This window comes from Heloderma suspectum, chromosome 2, assembly GCF_057233095.1.
Source record: "Heloderma suspectum isolate Gila_16-S chromosome 2, 16-S_ref, whole genome shotgun sequence".
NCBI lineage: Eukaryota > Metazoa > Chordata > Lepidosauria > Squamata > Helodermatidae > Heloderma > Heloderma suspectum.
In genome coordinates this window covers 359,699,337-359,715,043 of record NC_139459.1, presented here as the reverse complement: position 1 = coordinate 359,715,043, position 15,707 = coordinate 359,699,337, and the positions used below count along the sequence as shown (strand labels likewise).

The 15,707-nt window shown below is 48.9% G+C and overlaps 1 protein-coding gene across 7 annotated transcripts; it reads right to left on the bottom strand.

Moving 5' to 3' along the window:
• Window positions 1-1,665: 1,665 nt before the first annotated feature.
• Window positions 1,666-14,074, bottom strand: LOC146355614 (uncharacterized). Of its 7 annotated transcripts, none has more exons than XM_084830663.1 (6): window positions 13,938-14,074; window positions 9,503-9,626; window positions 8,870-8,952; window positions 8,479-8,608; window positions 7,141-7,224; window positions 1,666-5,647 (listed from the first exon to the last, which is right to left on the bottom strand). In XM_084830663.1, the coding sequence occupies exons 1-6, from the start codon at window positions 13,941-13,943 to the stop codon at window positions 3,000-3,002; spliced, it is 3,075 nt and encodes a 1,024-aa protein (XP_084686789.1). In that variant the 5' UTR covers window positions 13,944-14,074; the 3' UTR covers window positions 1,666-2,999. The 7 variants fall into 7 exon arrangements, with proteins under 7 accessions (XP_084686789.1, XP_084686791.1, XP_084686793.1 ...); XM_084830665.1 differs by lacking the exon at window positions 13,938-14,074 and adding an exon at window positions 13,570-13,773 and having other exon boundaries at window positions 9,503-9,629; XM_084830667.1 differs by lacking the exon at window positions 13,938-14,074 and adding an exon at window positions 13,570-13,760.
• Between the last annotated feature and the right edge of the window lie 1,633 nt (window positions 14,075-15,707).

Genomic DNA, 15,707 nt, shown 5'->3' with positions numbered 1-15,707 from the left:
TGTTGTTACTAATGCTTCCTAAGGCCCACTTGACTTCACTCTCGAGGATGTCCAGCTCAAGTTCAGTGAGCGCACTATCATGGCTATCAGGGACATTCAGATCTTTCCTGTATAGTTCTTCTGTGTATTCTTGCCACCTCTTCTTAATCTCATCTGCTTCTGTTAGGTCTCTGCCTTCTTTGTCCTTTATCATGCCCGTCTTTGCACAAAACGTTCCCTTGAGATCTCCAATTTTCTTGAAGAGATCTCTAGTCTTTCCCATTCTGTTGTTTTCCTCGATTTCTTTGCATTGTTCATTTAAGAAGGCCTTCTTGTCTCTCCTTGCTATTCTCTGGAACTCTGCATTCAGTTGGGTATGTCTTCCCCTTTCTCCCTTGCTTTTCGCTTCCCTTCTTTCCTCAGCTACTTGTAAAGCCTCATCAGACAGCCACTTTGCTTTCTTGCATTTCTTTTTCTTTGGGATGGATTGAGTTGCTGCCTCCTGAACAATGTTACGGACCTCCGTCCATAGTTCCTCAGGCACTCTGTCTATCAGGTCTAATCCCTGAAATCTATTCCTCACCTCCACTGTATATTCATCAGGGATATGATTTAGGTCATACCTGAACAGTTTAGTGGTTTTCCCAACGTTCTTCAATTTAAGCCAAAATTTTGCAAGAAGCAGCTCATGATCTGAGCCACAGTCAGCTCCAGGTCTTGTTTTGACTGACTGTATGGAGCTTCTCCATCTTTGGCTGCAAAGGACATAATCAATCTGATTTCGATATTGACCATCTGGTGACGTCCATGTGTAGAGTCGCCTCTTGTGCTGTTGGAAAAGAGTGTTTGCTATGATCAGTGTGTTCTCTTGGCAAAACTCTATTAGCCTTTGTCCTGCTTCATTTTGTACACCAAGGCCATGCCTGCCTGTTATCCCGGTGATTTCTTGACTTCCTACTTTAGCATTCCAATCCCCTATGATGAATAGGACATCTTTTTTTGGTGTTAGTTCTAGAAGGTGTTGTAGGTCTTCATAGAACCGATCAACCTCAGCTTCTTCGGCCTCAGTGGTTGGGGCACAGACTTGAATTACTGTGATGTTGAATGGTTTGCCTTGGATTCGTACTGAGATAATTCTATCATTTTTAAGATTGTACCCCAGTACTGCTTTTCCCACCCTTTTGTTGACTATGAGTGCTACTCCATTTCTTCTAAGGGGTTCTTGCCCACAATAGTAGATATGATGGTCACCTGAATTGAATTCGCCCATGCCTGTCCATTTGAGTTCGCTGATTCCCAAGATGTCAATGTTCAGTCTTGCCATCTCATGTTTGACCACCTCCAGCTTACCTTGATTCATTGATCTGACATTCCAGGTTCCTAAACAATATTGTTCTTTACAGCATCGGATTTTCTTTTCACCACCAGACACATCCACAGCTGAGTGTCCTTTTGGGTTTGGCCCAGCCGCTTCACTCTTTCTGGAGCTACTTGGAAATACCCTCTGCTCTTCCCCAGTAGCATATTGGACACCTTCCGACCTGAGGGGCTCATCTTCCGGCGTCATATCTTTTAGCCTTGTGATACGTTCCATGGGGTTTTCTTGGCAAGAATACTGGAGTGGGTTGCCATTTCCTTCTCCAGTGGACCACATTTTGTCAGAACTCTCTGCCATGACCTGTCCGTCTTGGGTGGCCCTGCACGGCATAGCTTATGGCTTCACTGAGTTGCGCAAGCCCCTTCGCCACAACAAGGCAGTGATCCATGAAGGGCAACAGCTAATAATCAATTTGGCAGTAAGTAGGCGGTACCCCTTCTCTTTTTTTAAATCATGTTTTTATTGCATCAACAAAACAAACATAACGAAACAAAAAAATGAAAGCAGAAGAATATGCTCTCAAGGCCTCATTTTCAAAGATTACAACATTCTGGGAAAAAAGAATAGGTTTTTCATACATTAAGTAAAAACTGACCAAATATCCAAATATTAAGTCCATTAACACATGATGCCTATATACTACTCTTTCAAATGTTGCTTGTGTTGGTAAGTCTTCACTCCATTGCTTTTTAGCCAGTGAGCTTCATCCTTCTAGTATTGTAGTATCAGTCTTTTAGCAGCCAAGAGGGCATGAAAAATCCATTCATGCTGACCCTGTGCTACATTCCAAAAAGCAGGTAAATACTTTTAAGAGAACATGTACATCAGTAAATATTAAAGGGCTTGCCAATACAAAGTTCATCCGTATGATAACTTCCTCCCCGAAGGAGGCAACTATTGGGCATTTGCAAAACATATGAATAAGAGAAGCATTAACTGCATTACACCTCCAACTATTAACCAAGTTTGACAGACCTTTGTTAAACAGACATTGTGGTGCCCGATAGACCCAAAACAAACATGTTCGCTGAATAAGATTGAACCGGACGTTCATAGACATTTCAGATACAGGCTGCAAAATGACGGTCCGTTGATTAGACAAAATAGGACGCTCCAGTTCCCTGTCCTAATACTGCGCTACACCCTGTGTATCATATCTATTCACTGCTAAGTATTTATAAACATGGATCGTGGGTCAATATACCTGGTCAACTTCAGTCAGTGTTTCCCATAGCAAGAAGCAGGAAAAGCACAGTCCCCCTGGTTCCTCTGACTTAACCTAGCAGTGAAGCTCTTTCAAAACTACATACATTTATATGGTTTCTTCCGCGACTTCTCTGATGTACAGTAAGATGAGTTTCGACTGAAGCTTATCACACCCGATAAATTTATATGGTATCTCCCTTGTGTGCATTCTTGAATGTTTATTAAGTGTTCCACTATCACTGAAGCTCTTTCCACACTCCATGAATTCAACATCAAATAACTCCCCTTTATGGGTTCTTTGATGTCTAGTAAGATTGAGCTAACACTGAAGCTTTTTCCAAGCTACGTACCTTTATATGGTTTCTTCCCACTGTGAGTACTTCGATGTACAATAAGATATGAGTTCTGACTGAAGCGCTTCCCACTCTCCATGTATTTATATGGTTTCTCCTCTGTGAATGCTTTGATGTGCCCTAAGTGTTGAACTCACACTGAAGCTCTTTCCGCACTCCATGCATTTATATGGTTTTTCCCCTGTGTGAGTTCTACGATGTTTCAGAAGGCATGAGCTCCGACTGAAGCTCTTAGCACACTCCATGCATTTATATGGTTTCTCCCCTGTGTGAATTCTTTGATGTTTATTAAGTGGTCCACTATCAGCAAAGCTCTGTCCACACTCCATGCACTTATATGGTTTCTCCCCTGTGTGTGTTCTTTGATGTGTAGTAAGTGCTCCACTAACAGCAAAGCTCTTTCCACACTCCCTGCACTTATATGGTTTCTCCCCTGTGTGAGTTCTTTGATGTTTATTAAGTGTTCCACTATCAGCAAAGCACTGTCCACACTCCCTGCACTTATATGGTTTCTCTCCTGTGTGAGTTCTTTGATGTTTATTAAGTGTTCCACTATCAGCAAAGCTCTTTCCACACTCCCTGCATTTATATGGTTTCTCCCCTGTGTGTGTTCTATTATGTCTAACAAGATGTGAGCTCTGACTGAAGCTTTTTCCACACTCGGTGCATTTATATGGTTTCTCCCCGGTGTGGGTAGTTTGATGTTTAATAAGTGTTCCACTATTAGCAAAGCTCTTTCCACACTCCCCGCATTTATAAGGTTTTTCCCCAGTGTGAATTCTATTATGGATCAGGTGTGAGCTCCGACTGAAGCTCTGTCCACACTCCATGCACTTATATGGTTTCTCCATGTGAGTTCTTTGATGTGTAGTAAGTGTTCCACTAACAGCAAAACTCTTTCCACACTCCCTGCATTTATATGGTTTTTCCCCTGTGTGTGTTCTATTATGTCTAACAAGGTGTGAGCGCTGACTGAAGCTCTTTCCACACTCGGTGCATTTATATGGTTTCTCCCCTGTGTGAGTTCTTTGATGTTGATTAAGTTTTCCACTCTCAGCAAAGCTCTTTCCACACTCCATGCACATATATGGTTTCTCCCCTGTATGGGTTCTTTGATGTTTATTAAGTTTTCCACTATCAGCAAAGCTCTTTCCACACTCCATGCACTTATATGGTTTCTCCCCGGTGTGAGTGATTTGATGTTTATTAAGTGTTCCACTATCAGCAAAGCTCTGTCCACACTCCATGCACTTATACGGTTTCTCTCCTGTGTGAGTTCTTTGATGTTTATTAAGTGTTCCACTATCAGCAAAGCTCTTTCCACACTCCCTGCATTTATACGGTTTCTCCCCTGTGTGTGTTCTATTATGTCTAACAAGGTGTGAGCTCTGACTGAAGCTTTTTCCACACTCAGTGCATTTATATGGTTTCTCCCCTGTGTGAGTTCTTTGATGTTCATTAAGTTTTCCACTATCAGTAAAGCTCTTTCCACACTCCATGCACTTATATGGTTTCTCCCCGGTGTGAGTAGATTGATGTTTAATAAGTGTTCCGCTATTAGCAAAGCTCTTTCCACACTCCCCGCATTTATATGGTTTTTCCCCAGTGTGAGTTCTATTATGGATCAGGTGTGAGCTCCGACTGAAGCTCTGTCCACACTCCATGCACTTATATGGTTTCTCCCCTGTGTGAGTTCTTTGATGTGTAGTAAGCGTTCCACTAACAGCAAAGCTCTGTCCACACTCCATGCACTTATATGGTTTCTCCCCTGTGTGAGTTCTTTGATGTGTAGTAAGTGTTCCATTAACAGCAAAGCTCTTTCCACACTCCGTGCACTTATATGGTTTCTCCCCTGTGTGTGTTCTTTGATGTGTAGTAAGTGTACCACTAACAGCAAACTTCTTTCCACACTCCCTGCATTTATATGGTTTTTCCCCTGTGTGTGTTCTATTATGTCTAACAAGGTGTGAGCGCTGACTGAAACTCTTTCCACACTCGGTGCATTTATATGGTTTTTCCCCTGTGTGTGTTCTTTGATGTTTATTAAGTGTTCCACTATCAGTAAAGCCCTTTCCACACTCCACGCACTTATATGGTTTCTCCCCGGTGTGAGTAATTTGATGTTTAATAAGTGTTCCACTATTAGCAAAGCTCTTTCCACGCTCCCCGCATTTATATGGTTTCTCCCCTGTGTGAGTTCTTTGATGTTTCCTAAGTGTTGAACTATCACCAAAGTTCTTTCCACACTCTACGCATTTATGTGGTTTCTCCCCTGTGTGACTCCTTTGATGTACACAAAGGTATGAGTACCTACCAAATCTTTTCCCACAGTCCATGAGTTTATATTTTTTCACTCCTGTATGAATTCTTCGATGTAGTGTAAGACTTGAGTGAACACTGATGCTGTTACTATCCTCCATGCATTTCTGTGATTTCTCTCCTGGGTGGGATGCGTAATGTATATTTAATTTGACGTCATGTTTGACTATGTTCCCACACATTGCACTTCTTTCCCTTGTCTTTTCTTTCTGATCTTCTTCAGAGATCACCATATCATGGACGTCAGCAGCCCGAGAAGCAGGGGATTTCTTTTTCCCTGTCATTGCTTGGTTGGTGTTGTGATTTTTGGGTCCCCTTTGATTCCCAAATAACTCTTTTCCCTCTTCAACAACGGTAGTTCTCAATGACATAAGAGGTGGCTCTCGGTAATTCTTGATGCCCCACGCATCATCTGTTTGGGGAACAAAACAAAAACACACGCCATCCTGTAGGAATTCAAGACAGAAACCGAGGATGTCACCAGGGATCAAGCACAATTCACGATTTCTCTTAATTCAAAAGATGCTCCCTCTTCTGCTCTGTGTGCCCCTCGCTGAAACACAGGTCATCTTTCGAGTATGCTACTGTCTCCAATGGTAACATTATTTCCTTTCTGTCCCATTTCACACTTGATTGTACTAGGCACTGATGTGGGTGTTGTTTTCTGCTGACGATCAGTACTGGAATCAATTTTTGCTAGATCATGTAATGAGAAGGGAACTGAAACCGATGTGCTGAAAGGCTAGGTGCATTGATCTGGGGTCCTGAGTCTGTTAGGCCACAGGCAGAGTAGATTCTTTAGCTTACCAAGATGAAACAAAGCCCCTTGTGCAAAAAGATGACCATTTCTTGATAGAAAATACATGCAGTATATACATGCAAAGAAAGTTTACAACTCTCTTCAGCTTATGAAGCTGTCAGAGCTGAATGTCTATTTGAGTCCCCAAACTAGATAGAAGCCATTCTTAGAGCAACAAAAGTTCTCCAAGCTGGCAGTGCAAGTATCGCCCCTGGGAGGGAGACCAATGAGCCCAGCCTGCAACTTTGGATTTTACGGACGTCTCCCTCTACACCCAGGAGCTGACAGGCTACACCTCTCCCCCTTCTCGGAAGCTCGCAGGCCAGCACACACACATTCAGACACAGGAGGGCTCCCTTCCCATGCGAAGCGAAACCTCTCTCATCCTAGACGGAGGAGGTCACTGGCAAAGGCCTTGCAGCTGTAAGCTTTGTTGAGATCTGGAGCTGTAGTTGCTCGGAACTACTGAACACGTGTGAAGCTGCCGGTTCAGCCAGGCTACACAGGTCTGCATGTGGCTACCCGCTGGCATGCAGGAATGTTGTGAAGTCCACCTTTTTGCTCACTGACAAACTCACTACATTAGGGGAAGGCGAGAAAGGCCATTCTTGGGAAAGCGTGCTGTTCTCTGTCCCCTGTTAATCTAGGTGCGGTCAAAGGAGTAGATAGTAAGTGGAATTCCTCCTCTGCTTACACCCAATTGGTTGTGCATTTCACCTGCAACTTCTGAATCTGTTATCACTGAGTAAAGGAGAATGCCGAACGCCACAATCCTGCTTAGATTATGGGGATGAGATGACAAAGGATGAACCGTTTCAGCTTCCACCTCTTATCTGAGCTCCGGTGAAGAAAAGGAGCTCTGGCAAGTGAAATAGCAAGTGGACATGAATGGGAAGAGCAAAGGCACAAGGCACTTCCATCAACAGGATTCACTGCCTGATGGATCATTCACTCCAGAGAGGCTGGCCGACCAGGCTCTGTATCCGGCTGGGGGACATGCCTTGTGGCCGAGTAAACTCACTGACTGAAGACAAGGCGAACAAATCCCCAAGGAACCCACTCAATTCCAGACAAGAAACAGTCCCGCCACCAATCTCAACAGGTACCTGCCAATCTCTCCCCCTCCTCAGAGCGCCGCACAAATGGATCTTCTCCTTCATCCAGCCGGGAAATGAGGTCTGGTTTGGGGACTTTGCAAAGAAAGAGAGGGGCTAATGACTGCAATATAGCCACACATTCCAAGTGCTATGTATTTATGTCTTCGTGCTTTACAGTTATTTGTCACCTCTTGACCTAGTGGTGACAAATAACTGTAAAGCACAAATCTTTTTTTGTGACAAATCCTTCTCAAGAGGTCAAGCACCTCTTGACCTAGTGATCGGCACAATCTAACCCAACAATAGCCCATGTGTTATTTGGGGGTCATTTCCCCTTCGAACCAGTCTGGCCAGAACTTTGAGGAGGGGCAGTACTAGAGACCCCAAAAGGGTACAGCGCGACCTCCCTCAGCTAGCAGACAATGGCTGGGCTCACACAACACGCTACATCACGGTGGTTAGGCACGCTGAGCTGCCCATGTTGGGCTAGCATGTTGTGCGGGGCGTGTTTTTCCCGCCCAATGGGTTGATTGCCCCAAGTAAGCCACCCGCACAACCTCTGCTGCAGAGTGTGGGTTCCGCGGGTGGCTTATTTGGGGCAGTTAACCCGTGACGGTGGGGGGAAGAACACCCCACACACAACACGGTAGCCCATCATGGGCAGCTCAGCCCGCCTAACCACCATGGCTCAGCGTGGGGTATGAATCCAGCCAATGACTGTTTGAAGTGCATCCTGTGAGCACAGGAGCTCAGCAGGGATTTGAAACGATGTCATCCTACTCCTCGTCCTGCATTCTGCCTACTAGACCATACAGGTGGTAACAGTGACAAGGAGTATATTTTTCCACCCAAATGAGCTTTCTACGTGCATTCTTTCATGGGTTATCACATATCCCCACTGGCGTTTCAGCCATCTTGGAAAACAGCAGCTACAGAATTCGTGTACCAGAATGTGTCGGGATAGGTCCAAACACCTCTGCGGGCATACCGCAGGAAGACACGGGAAAAGTCCGAGTCAGATTCTGTGCATATCTTTTTTAAGGGGGGTCTATGGCTGGTCCTGAACTAATGTCTAGCCATCCCCATAGTCAGCTGAAGTGTATACCACAGAACTGCCCACACTTTGCTCAACAGGAAAAGTGCCTTGAGAGCATCTGTGTCAGCCAGCCAAATCATCTCTGCCTTCCAGATATGCACCAGGGTTTCAACAGGAGCGCTGGCCATACCGTAAGCAAAACCCTCCACAGCCCTCTGCAATCCATTAGCCCCTGGGGAGGACCATCCTAATGGCAACGGCCAAGCAAAGAAAGTCATCGCACTGGCGTGAGATAACCAAGGCGTCTTTACCCAGAGAGGCCACGTTCCCGTAGTTCTCCAGCATGACTTCCACGTACAGAGCTCTTTGGCCTGGATCCAGGAGATCCCACTCCCTCTTGGTGAAATACACAGCCACCTCCTCAAAGGCCAGCAGCAGCCACTGAAAGAGAAAAAAAAAACCCTCTCCTCAGAAATAGTCTCCCAGTTTAAAAGGGGACGTGGCTGGAATAACTGCGTAGCTTTATGTGTGTGTTTTTATTTCGTTTTATTTTTGCAGGATGCATGGGAGAAATATAGTAGATTTCACAGGCTTCTTAATTGTTCACCAAAAATAACAGGAAGAACTCCCCTGCCGCCCCCTCAGCAAAGGGAGAGGCACTCTGGTTGTCCCCTGCACCCATCTCCACCATCCCTCTTTTACCTGAGGCTGTTGCAGAGCAGCTCTTTGCACTCCGCCACAAGGAAGAGGTGATCTGGATCGGGCCTCTGGTGCCGCTGTACGGCCTGTGGAGGAAACAACAGAGGCGTAAACTAGACCAGCTGCTGCTGCCACCCTGCAGTAGAAAGGGAGAAGAAACTGGGTCTAGGAGTGCCTGACAAGCGATGCCATCCCAGGGCCTGTAGAGGAGGGGGCAGCTCATAGGGGGAAGGCCTCCACCCTCGGTACACCCCTGGGGGTTCTTGGCTTTGCTTAGGACAAGCGGCCCCAAGCTTCTTGGGAGTGGGAAATGGATCACCTGAATCAAGCGCTTTGAGCCTCATGCCCACAGGGGTTCCGCAGGGGCCAGTGCCGTTTCCATTGGCCCTGCCCCTTCCCCCTGGCCAGCTGGGGGGCTTCCTGGTCTTGAGAAGGGCTTGCAAGGGAGAAGAAGACTGTGCAGCAACCAGATGGAGTTGGCTCCGCCCCTGGTGAACCTCCTCTGCCTCACCAGCAATCGTGGGCACCAGCATCCTGGACTCCAATAGCCCCTGGGGAGGGGCATCCCAGTGGCAATGGCCAAGCAAAGAAAGTCATCGCGTTGCCATGAGATAACCAGGGAAAAGGAGTCCTTACCCAGAGAGGCCACGTTCCCGCAGTTCTGCAGCATGGCTTCCTCGTACAGAGCCCTTTGGCCTGGATCCAGGAGTTCCCTCGCCCCCTTGCAGAAACTCACAGCCACCTCCACAGAGGACCCTAGCTGCTGAAAGAGACAGAAACAATCTCTACTCAGAAAAATTCTCCCCCACGTACACCACTGCTCTCAGTCTGGAATGGGACTGTCACCCTTTGGACACCTTTAGTTTTCAAGGCTTTCCTTATCATAGGTTGACTTCAGCTTTTGTGGAATGGGGAATGGGAAATAGCTGAGAGCTTCGGCTATTGGGCAGTATAAAAAGGAAATACAGTCAGGGCCAGAAATATTGGAACAAGGATAACTGTTTGGCAGTTAGCCTCTGTGCACCACCACATTGAAGTGGAAAGGAAACACACCCAGATGGGAGCAAAGTCAGGACTTTCAGCTGTAATTCAAGGGGTTTGGCAAAAGTGGGGCACTAACCATTCAGGAAGCACAGCCAGTGGCATACACACGTTGGTGGCTCATAAGTAATGGAACGAATGTCTGACAAGGAGCTGCATGGCCAGGTGCGGCCTGTTTCCTGGGTGCCCCATGACCAATCGAGCAGATAAAAGGCCTGGAGGTGGTTCTGAGTGTTACATTTGCATTTGGTAGCTGTTCACTGGAACTCCCAACAGGAGGTCCAAAGAGGTGTCCATGTGAGTGAGGGAGGCCATCTTTAGGCTGAGGAAACAAAATAAACCCATCAGAGAGATAGCAAAAACAGTGGGAGTGGCCAACACAACAGTTTGGAACAACCTGAAAAAGAATTAACTGGCAAGCTCAGCAACAGCAAAAGGCCTGGAAGACCACGGAAGACAACTAAAGGGGCTGACCGCAGAATTCTGCTCATGGTGAAGAGGAACCCTTTCACAACATCTAGCCAGGTCAAGAATGCTCTTGAGGAAGTAGGCATGTCATTGCCAACATCTACAGTCAAGAGATGGCTTTATGAATGTAAATACAGAGGCTTCTCAACAAGGTGCAAACCACTGGTAATGCTCAAGAACCGAAAGGCCAGATTAGCCTTTGCTAGCAAACACCTAAAAAAGCCTGTCCAGTTCTGGAATAAGATTCTTTGGACTGATGAAGCCAGGATTAACTTGTACCAGAATGATGGGAAAAGTATGGAGAAGGAAAGGAACAGCTCATGATCCAAAGCATACCACATCATCTGTCAAACATGGTGGAGGCAGTGTTATGTCATGGGCATGCATGGCTGCCAATGGAACCGGGTCACTGGTGTTTATGGATGACCTGACTGCTGATAAAAGCAGCAGGATGAATTCTGAAGTGTATAGGGCTATACTTTCTGCTCAGAATCAGCCGAATGCTGCCAAACTGATAGGACGCCGCTTCATATTGCAGATGGATAATGACCCAAAACAGACAGCAAAAGCTACCCAAGAGTTTCTCAAGGCAAAGACGTGGGATGTTCTTCAATGGCCAAGTCAGTCACCTGATCTCCACCCAATAGAGCATGCTTTTCACTTACTGAAGACAAGACTGAGGGCAGAAAGACCCACAAACAAGCAGCAGCTGAAGGCAGCTGCAGTAAAAGCCTGGCAAAGCATCTCAAGGGAGGAAACTCAGCATTTGGTCGTGTCCATGGATTCCAGACTTCAGGCAGTCATTGACTACAAAGGATTTTCATCCAGGTATTAAAGGTGATCCTTAAGTTTGAAATGATGTTGGTTTGTTCCATTACTTATGAGCCACCAACGATGGGGGCGTGTGTATGCCACTGGCTGTCCTTCCTGAATGGTTAGTGCCCCACTTTTGCCAAACCCCTTGAATTATAGCTGAAAGTCCTGACTTCGCTCCCATCTGGGTGTGTTTCCTTTCCACTTCAATGTGGTGGTGTACAGAGGCCAACTGCCAAAACAGTTATCCTTGTTCCAATATTGCTGGCCCTGACTGTACATCGCTAAAAGAAACAAATGGACCACATAAATTAAATAAATGGTATTTCACTGGCTCATCTTATCTTCCTTCAAGCTCTATTTCCTTCGAGGGCCTCGATCTAGGAAGGGCCTGATGTTTGGCCTCTAAATATCTTCTCAACATCCTCCCCCGATTTCTTCAAAACTGTTCCCCATGGCTGCGGAGGTTTCCCTTCCCTTCCCCATCAGATGAGATGGGCCCTTGGTCCCATCTTATCTTCACTCCTGCTTCCAAGAAGCTCTTCCTGCCCACCACAGGCTTTCCCCTTCCATGTTGCATATCATATCGACCGTTGCTTTTGGGCTTTTCCGTTGAGGCCAATGCGTCTCATGAAAAACGTGTCCACATACGCATCAGTTGTGTGAAATACTCGACAGCTAGAAAGAAGGTTTTGGAAGCATGTCTAATAGCAACAGAGGATGTGCATTTGTACGACCGTCTGTCTGTTAGTGCCATAGCACCAAGACCATGAAAATGAGATCCCTGAAACTAGCCACGCACGCGCAGGGGGCCCAAGGGCGGAACACCTCGGGTCATTTTGTTGTATAATGCATTAATCTTATTCATTTTAATGTGTCCATGTGTTTGGAGCCTGCAGTAACATCTCCACTCACGAGCTGGCAGATGTTGCAAGCCAGTGCATCACTTGGCACTTGATACAGGCTGAAGGTAGGGTGGACTAGCAGACCATGGGGCAGAATTATAAAGTTGCCCCTCCCCACCGCTGTACGGCAGCCCCCTTCAGGGAAATGGAGCACAGAGACCCCTCCCTCAGGGGGTGATGGGGTGCCCCATAGCGGCAGGCTTGCCTAGGGATGCCAGCGCGTGTGCTTTCACTCAGGAGAAACATTGTCCATCTACACCTTACTACGATCCTCCATTCAAACCACGCTATATACACACAAATGTTGCTCTAGTAATTCTTAGATAGTCCTTGGCCAGAAGCACCATATGCAGAAATGGCCTTTTCAGTTTGACCAGTTTGCCAAGTTAGAAAAACTAGGGAAACAAACTGAAATCCTTTTAACAAGCCTTCACATCTATGCAGCCACCATCACTACTCACCACCACTAACATCAACACTAACCACGCGCCTTCATCAGCTATCAGGTGAGCCACCTTCTAACCTTTTAATGCATTTGCTATCAGAAAGGATAACATGCGGTTGTCCCACAGTCGCAGTTCGGTGCTCTCAGGTTGGGCATTTCTAATACGGAGGTAACACATTCCCACAGGCATGCATAGATATATGTACGGGGGCTGCCTGGGATTCCGGCGCGTGCGTGGACCGGACGGCCAGAGCAGGGCCCCTGTAACGCTGATGGGCCCTCACTGCGCAGCAAGACAGGCCGCCTCGAAGTGTTCCGGATTAAACGGGGGACAACATCCCGCCGCTGGGGACCCGCCGCACTTCAGCTAAGCCCGGAGCGAACGGGGGCCCGGGGCGCGCGGCGCCGGCCTCCCACGGCGAGCCCAGGCTCCGCTGCGCCGCTAGAGAAGCTCCGTGCGGCACAGCGGCGGCGAGCCCAGCTCCCGCGTCCAGCCGGAGCGGGCCACGGCCCCCGCCCCACGAGGGCAGCACCCCCGGCCCAGGGGAGGCTGGTGGCGCCGATGGCGGAGCGGCCGGAGCCCTTCTGGCTGCGGCCGGAGTCAAGGCGCCGCCCGGGCCGAGCCCACTCTGGGGACGGCTCCGCACCTCGGGGAGCTGCGCGGGGGTGCGGCTGGAGCCCGCATGGCGCGGCGGCCCCGCCAGCGGCCCTCAGCAGGCCGGAGGCAGCGGCGCTCCAGGAGGGCGGCGGGAACGGCCTCCTCGCACAGCGGCCCGCCTTCCGCGGGAGGGGGCGCCCCCGCCGCAGCCGCAGCGCCTTCGCGGCAGCCCCGCCCCGCCCGGCTCGCCTCCGCTCCGCTCCGGGAACCTCTCGCCCGCCGCCCGCCGCGCGAAGGCCGGCCGCGCGCTCGCGAGGCCCGGCCCGGCCCGCTCCTGCAGCGCCCTGCCGCCCGCGGAGCCGCCCGCTCCTCTGCCCTCCGCCCGCCTGCCCTCCCCTGCCGGGGCCTCTGGGCCCCGGCCTGCCTGCCCCACCTGCGGCGCGCGTCCCGGCCGGGCTTCCCTGGGCGCCGCCCGGGCGCGAGGGCCGCGCCGCGCCGCCCGCCTCCCCCGAGGGCGCAGGCGACGCCTCGGCAGCGCAAGGCCGGAGAGGCCTTCGGGGGGGAGGCCGCGCCTGAGGCCCGCGAGGAAGCGGCGTCGGGCAGCCCGGCCGCCCCGAGGGGGCGGGGGACGGGCTCCGGCTCCGCGCGCGTCGTGCTGGCGCGGGGAGAAGCCTGTGCAGGGGCGGCGGAGCCGAGCATTTTGCAGGCCCCTTCCCGCTTCCTTTGCACCCGTTCCCGCAGCGCGGAGAAGGCCTTTGGAGGCCAATGTGCCCGGGCTGGCCTCCCTCGGCACTGTCCCACCTGCATGTGTACTCAATATGACGCCACCGTGGCCCCCGTTTCCAGCTGGTTTCGCAACAGCCGCATCCCATACGAGGCCCTGCGTGGCAGACACCACTTAGGATGAAATCCAGGGTCCCCTCCCCTCTGGTTGGTTGCGCTTTATTTGGGTCACGGTTTCTTCTGGAAACGCTGCAGCTTTAATTGAAGTGCTGCAGGCTGTATTTTCTGCCTTTCATTTTCACTGGCGTTCGCTACATCCATGTGTGTGCATGGTCCACTCAGGATTACGCACCTCTCGTGCAGCTGAACCTCGGCCACAAAAGCCAATGCTAATGATTTGGGGCATCTTTCTGGGACCCCAGACGCAAGTCTCTCGTACGCACGCACGCTTTTAAGCCTAACGTTGTGCAAATTGTTTCATGCTCTCAATTTTATCGCAGTTCACCACTTAAATACATAAAAAGTAAGTTGTTGTTCAGTCGTGTCCAACTCTTCGTGACCCCATGGACCAGAGCACGCCAGGCCTTCCTGTCCTCCGCTCCCTCCCAGAGTGTGCTCAAGTTCATATTTATTGCATCGGTGATGCTATCTAGCCATCTCATCCTCTGCCGTCCCCTTCTCCTTTTGCCTTCAGTCTTTCCCAGCATCAGGGTCTTTTCTAGGGAGTTTTCTCTTCGCATTAGGTGGCCAAAATATTTGAGCATCAGCTTCAGTATCTGTCCCTCCAATGAGCACTCAGGGTTGATTTCCTTTAGGATGGACTGATTTGACCTCCTTGCAGTCCAGGGGACTCGTAAGAGTCTTCTCCAGCACCACAGTTAGAAAGCATCAATTCTTCGGCGCTCAGCCTTCCTTATAGTCCAGCTCTCACAGCCATACATTACTACTGGGAAAACCATAGCTTTGATTAGACGGACCTTTGTCGGCAAGGTGATGTCTCTGCTTCTTACTATGCTGTCTAGGTTGGCCATAGCTTTCCTCCCAAGGAGCAAGCGTCTTTTAATTTCATGGCTACAGTCACCGTCTGCAGTGATCTTGGAGCCCAAGAAAATAAAATCTGTCACTGCTGCCACTTCTTCCCCTTCTATATGCCAGGAAGTGATGGGGCCAGATGCCATGATCTTAGTTTTTTTAATGTTGAGTTTCAAACCAGCTTTTGCACTCTCCTCTTTCACCCTCAACATGATCCTCTTCGCTTTCTGCCATTAGGGTGGTATCATCTGCATATCTGAGGTTGTTGGTAATTCTCCCAGCAATTTTAATTCCGACCTGTGATTCATCCAACCCGGTGTTTCTCATGATGTACTCTGCATATAAGTTAAATAAGCAGGGCAACAATATGCAGCCTTGTCGTACTCCTTTCCCAATTTTGTACCAATCGGTTGTTCCATGTCTGGTTCTTACTGTTGCTTCTTGACCCTCGTACAGGTTTCTCAGGAGACAGGTCAGGCGGTCTGGTACTCCCATCTCTTTAAGAATTTGCCACAGTTTGTTGTGATCCACACAATCAAAGGCTTTAGCGTAGTCAATGAAGCAGAAAGAGACGTTTTTCTGGAATTCTCTTGCTTTCTCCATGATCCAGCGAATGTTGGCGATTTGATCTCTAGTTCCTCTGCCTCTTCGAAACCCAGCTTGTACTTCCGGTAGTTCTCGGTTCACATACTGCTGAAGCATAGCTTGTAGGATTTTGAGCATCACCTTGCTGGCATGTGAAATGAGTGCAATTGTACGGTAGTTTGAACACTCTTTGGCATTGCCCTTCTTTGGAACTGGAATGTAAACTGACCT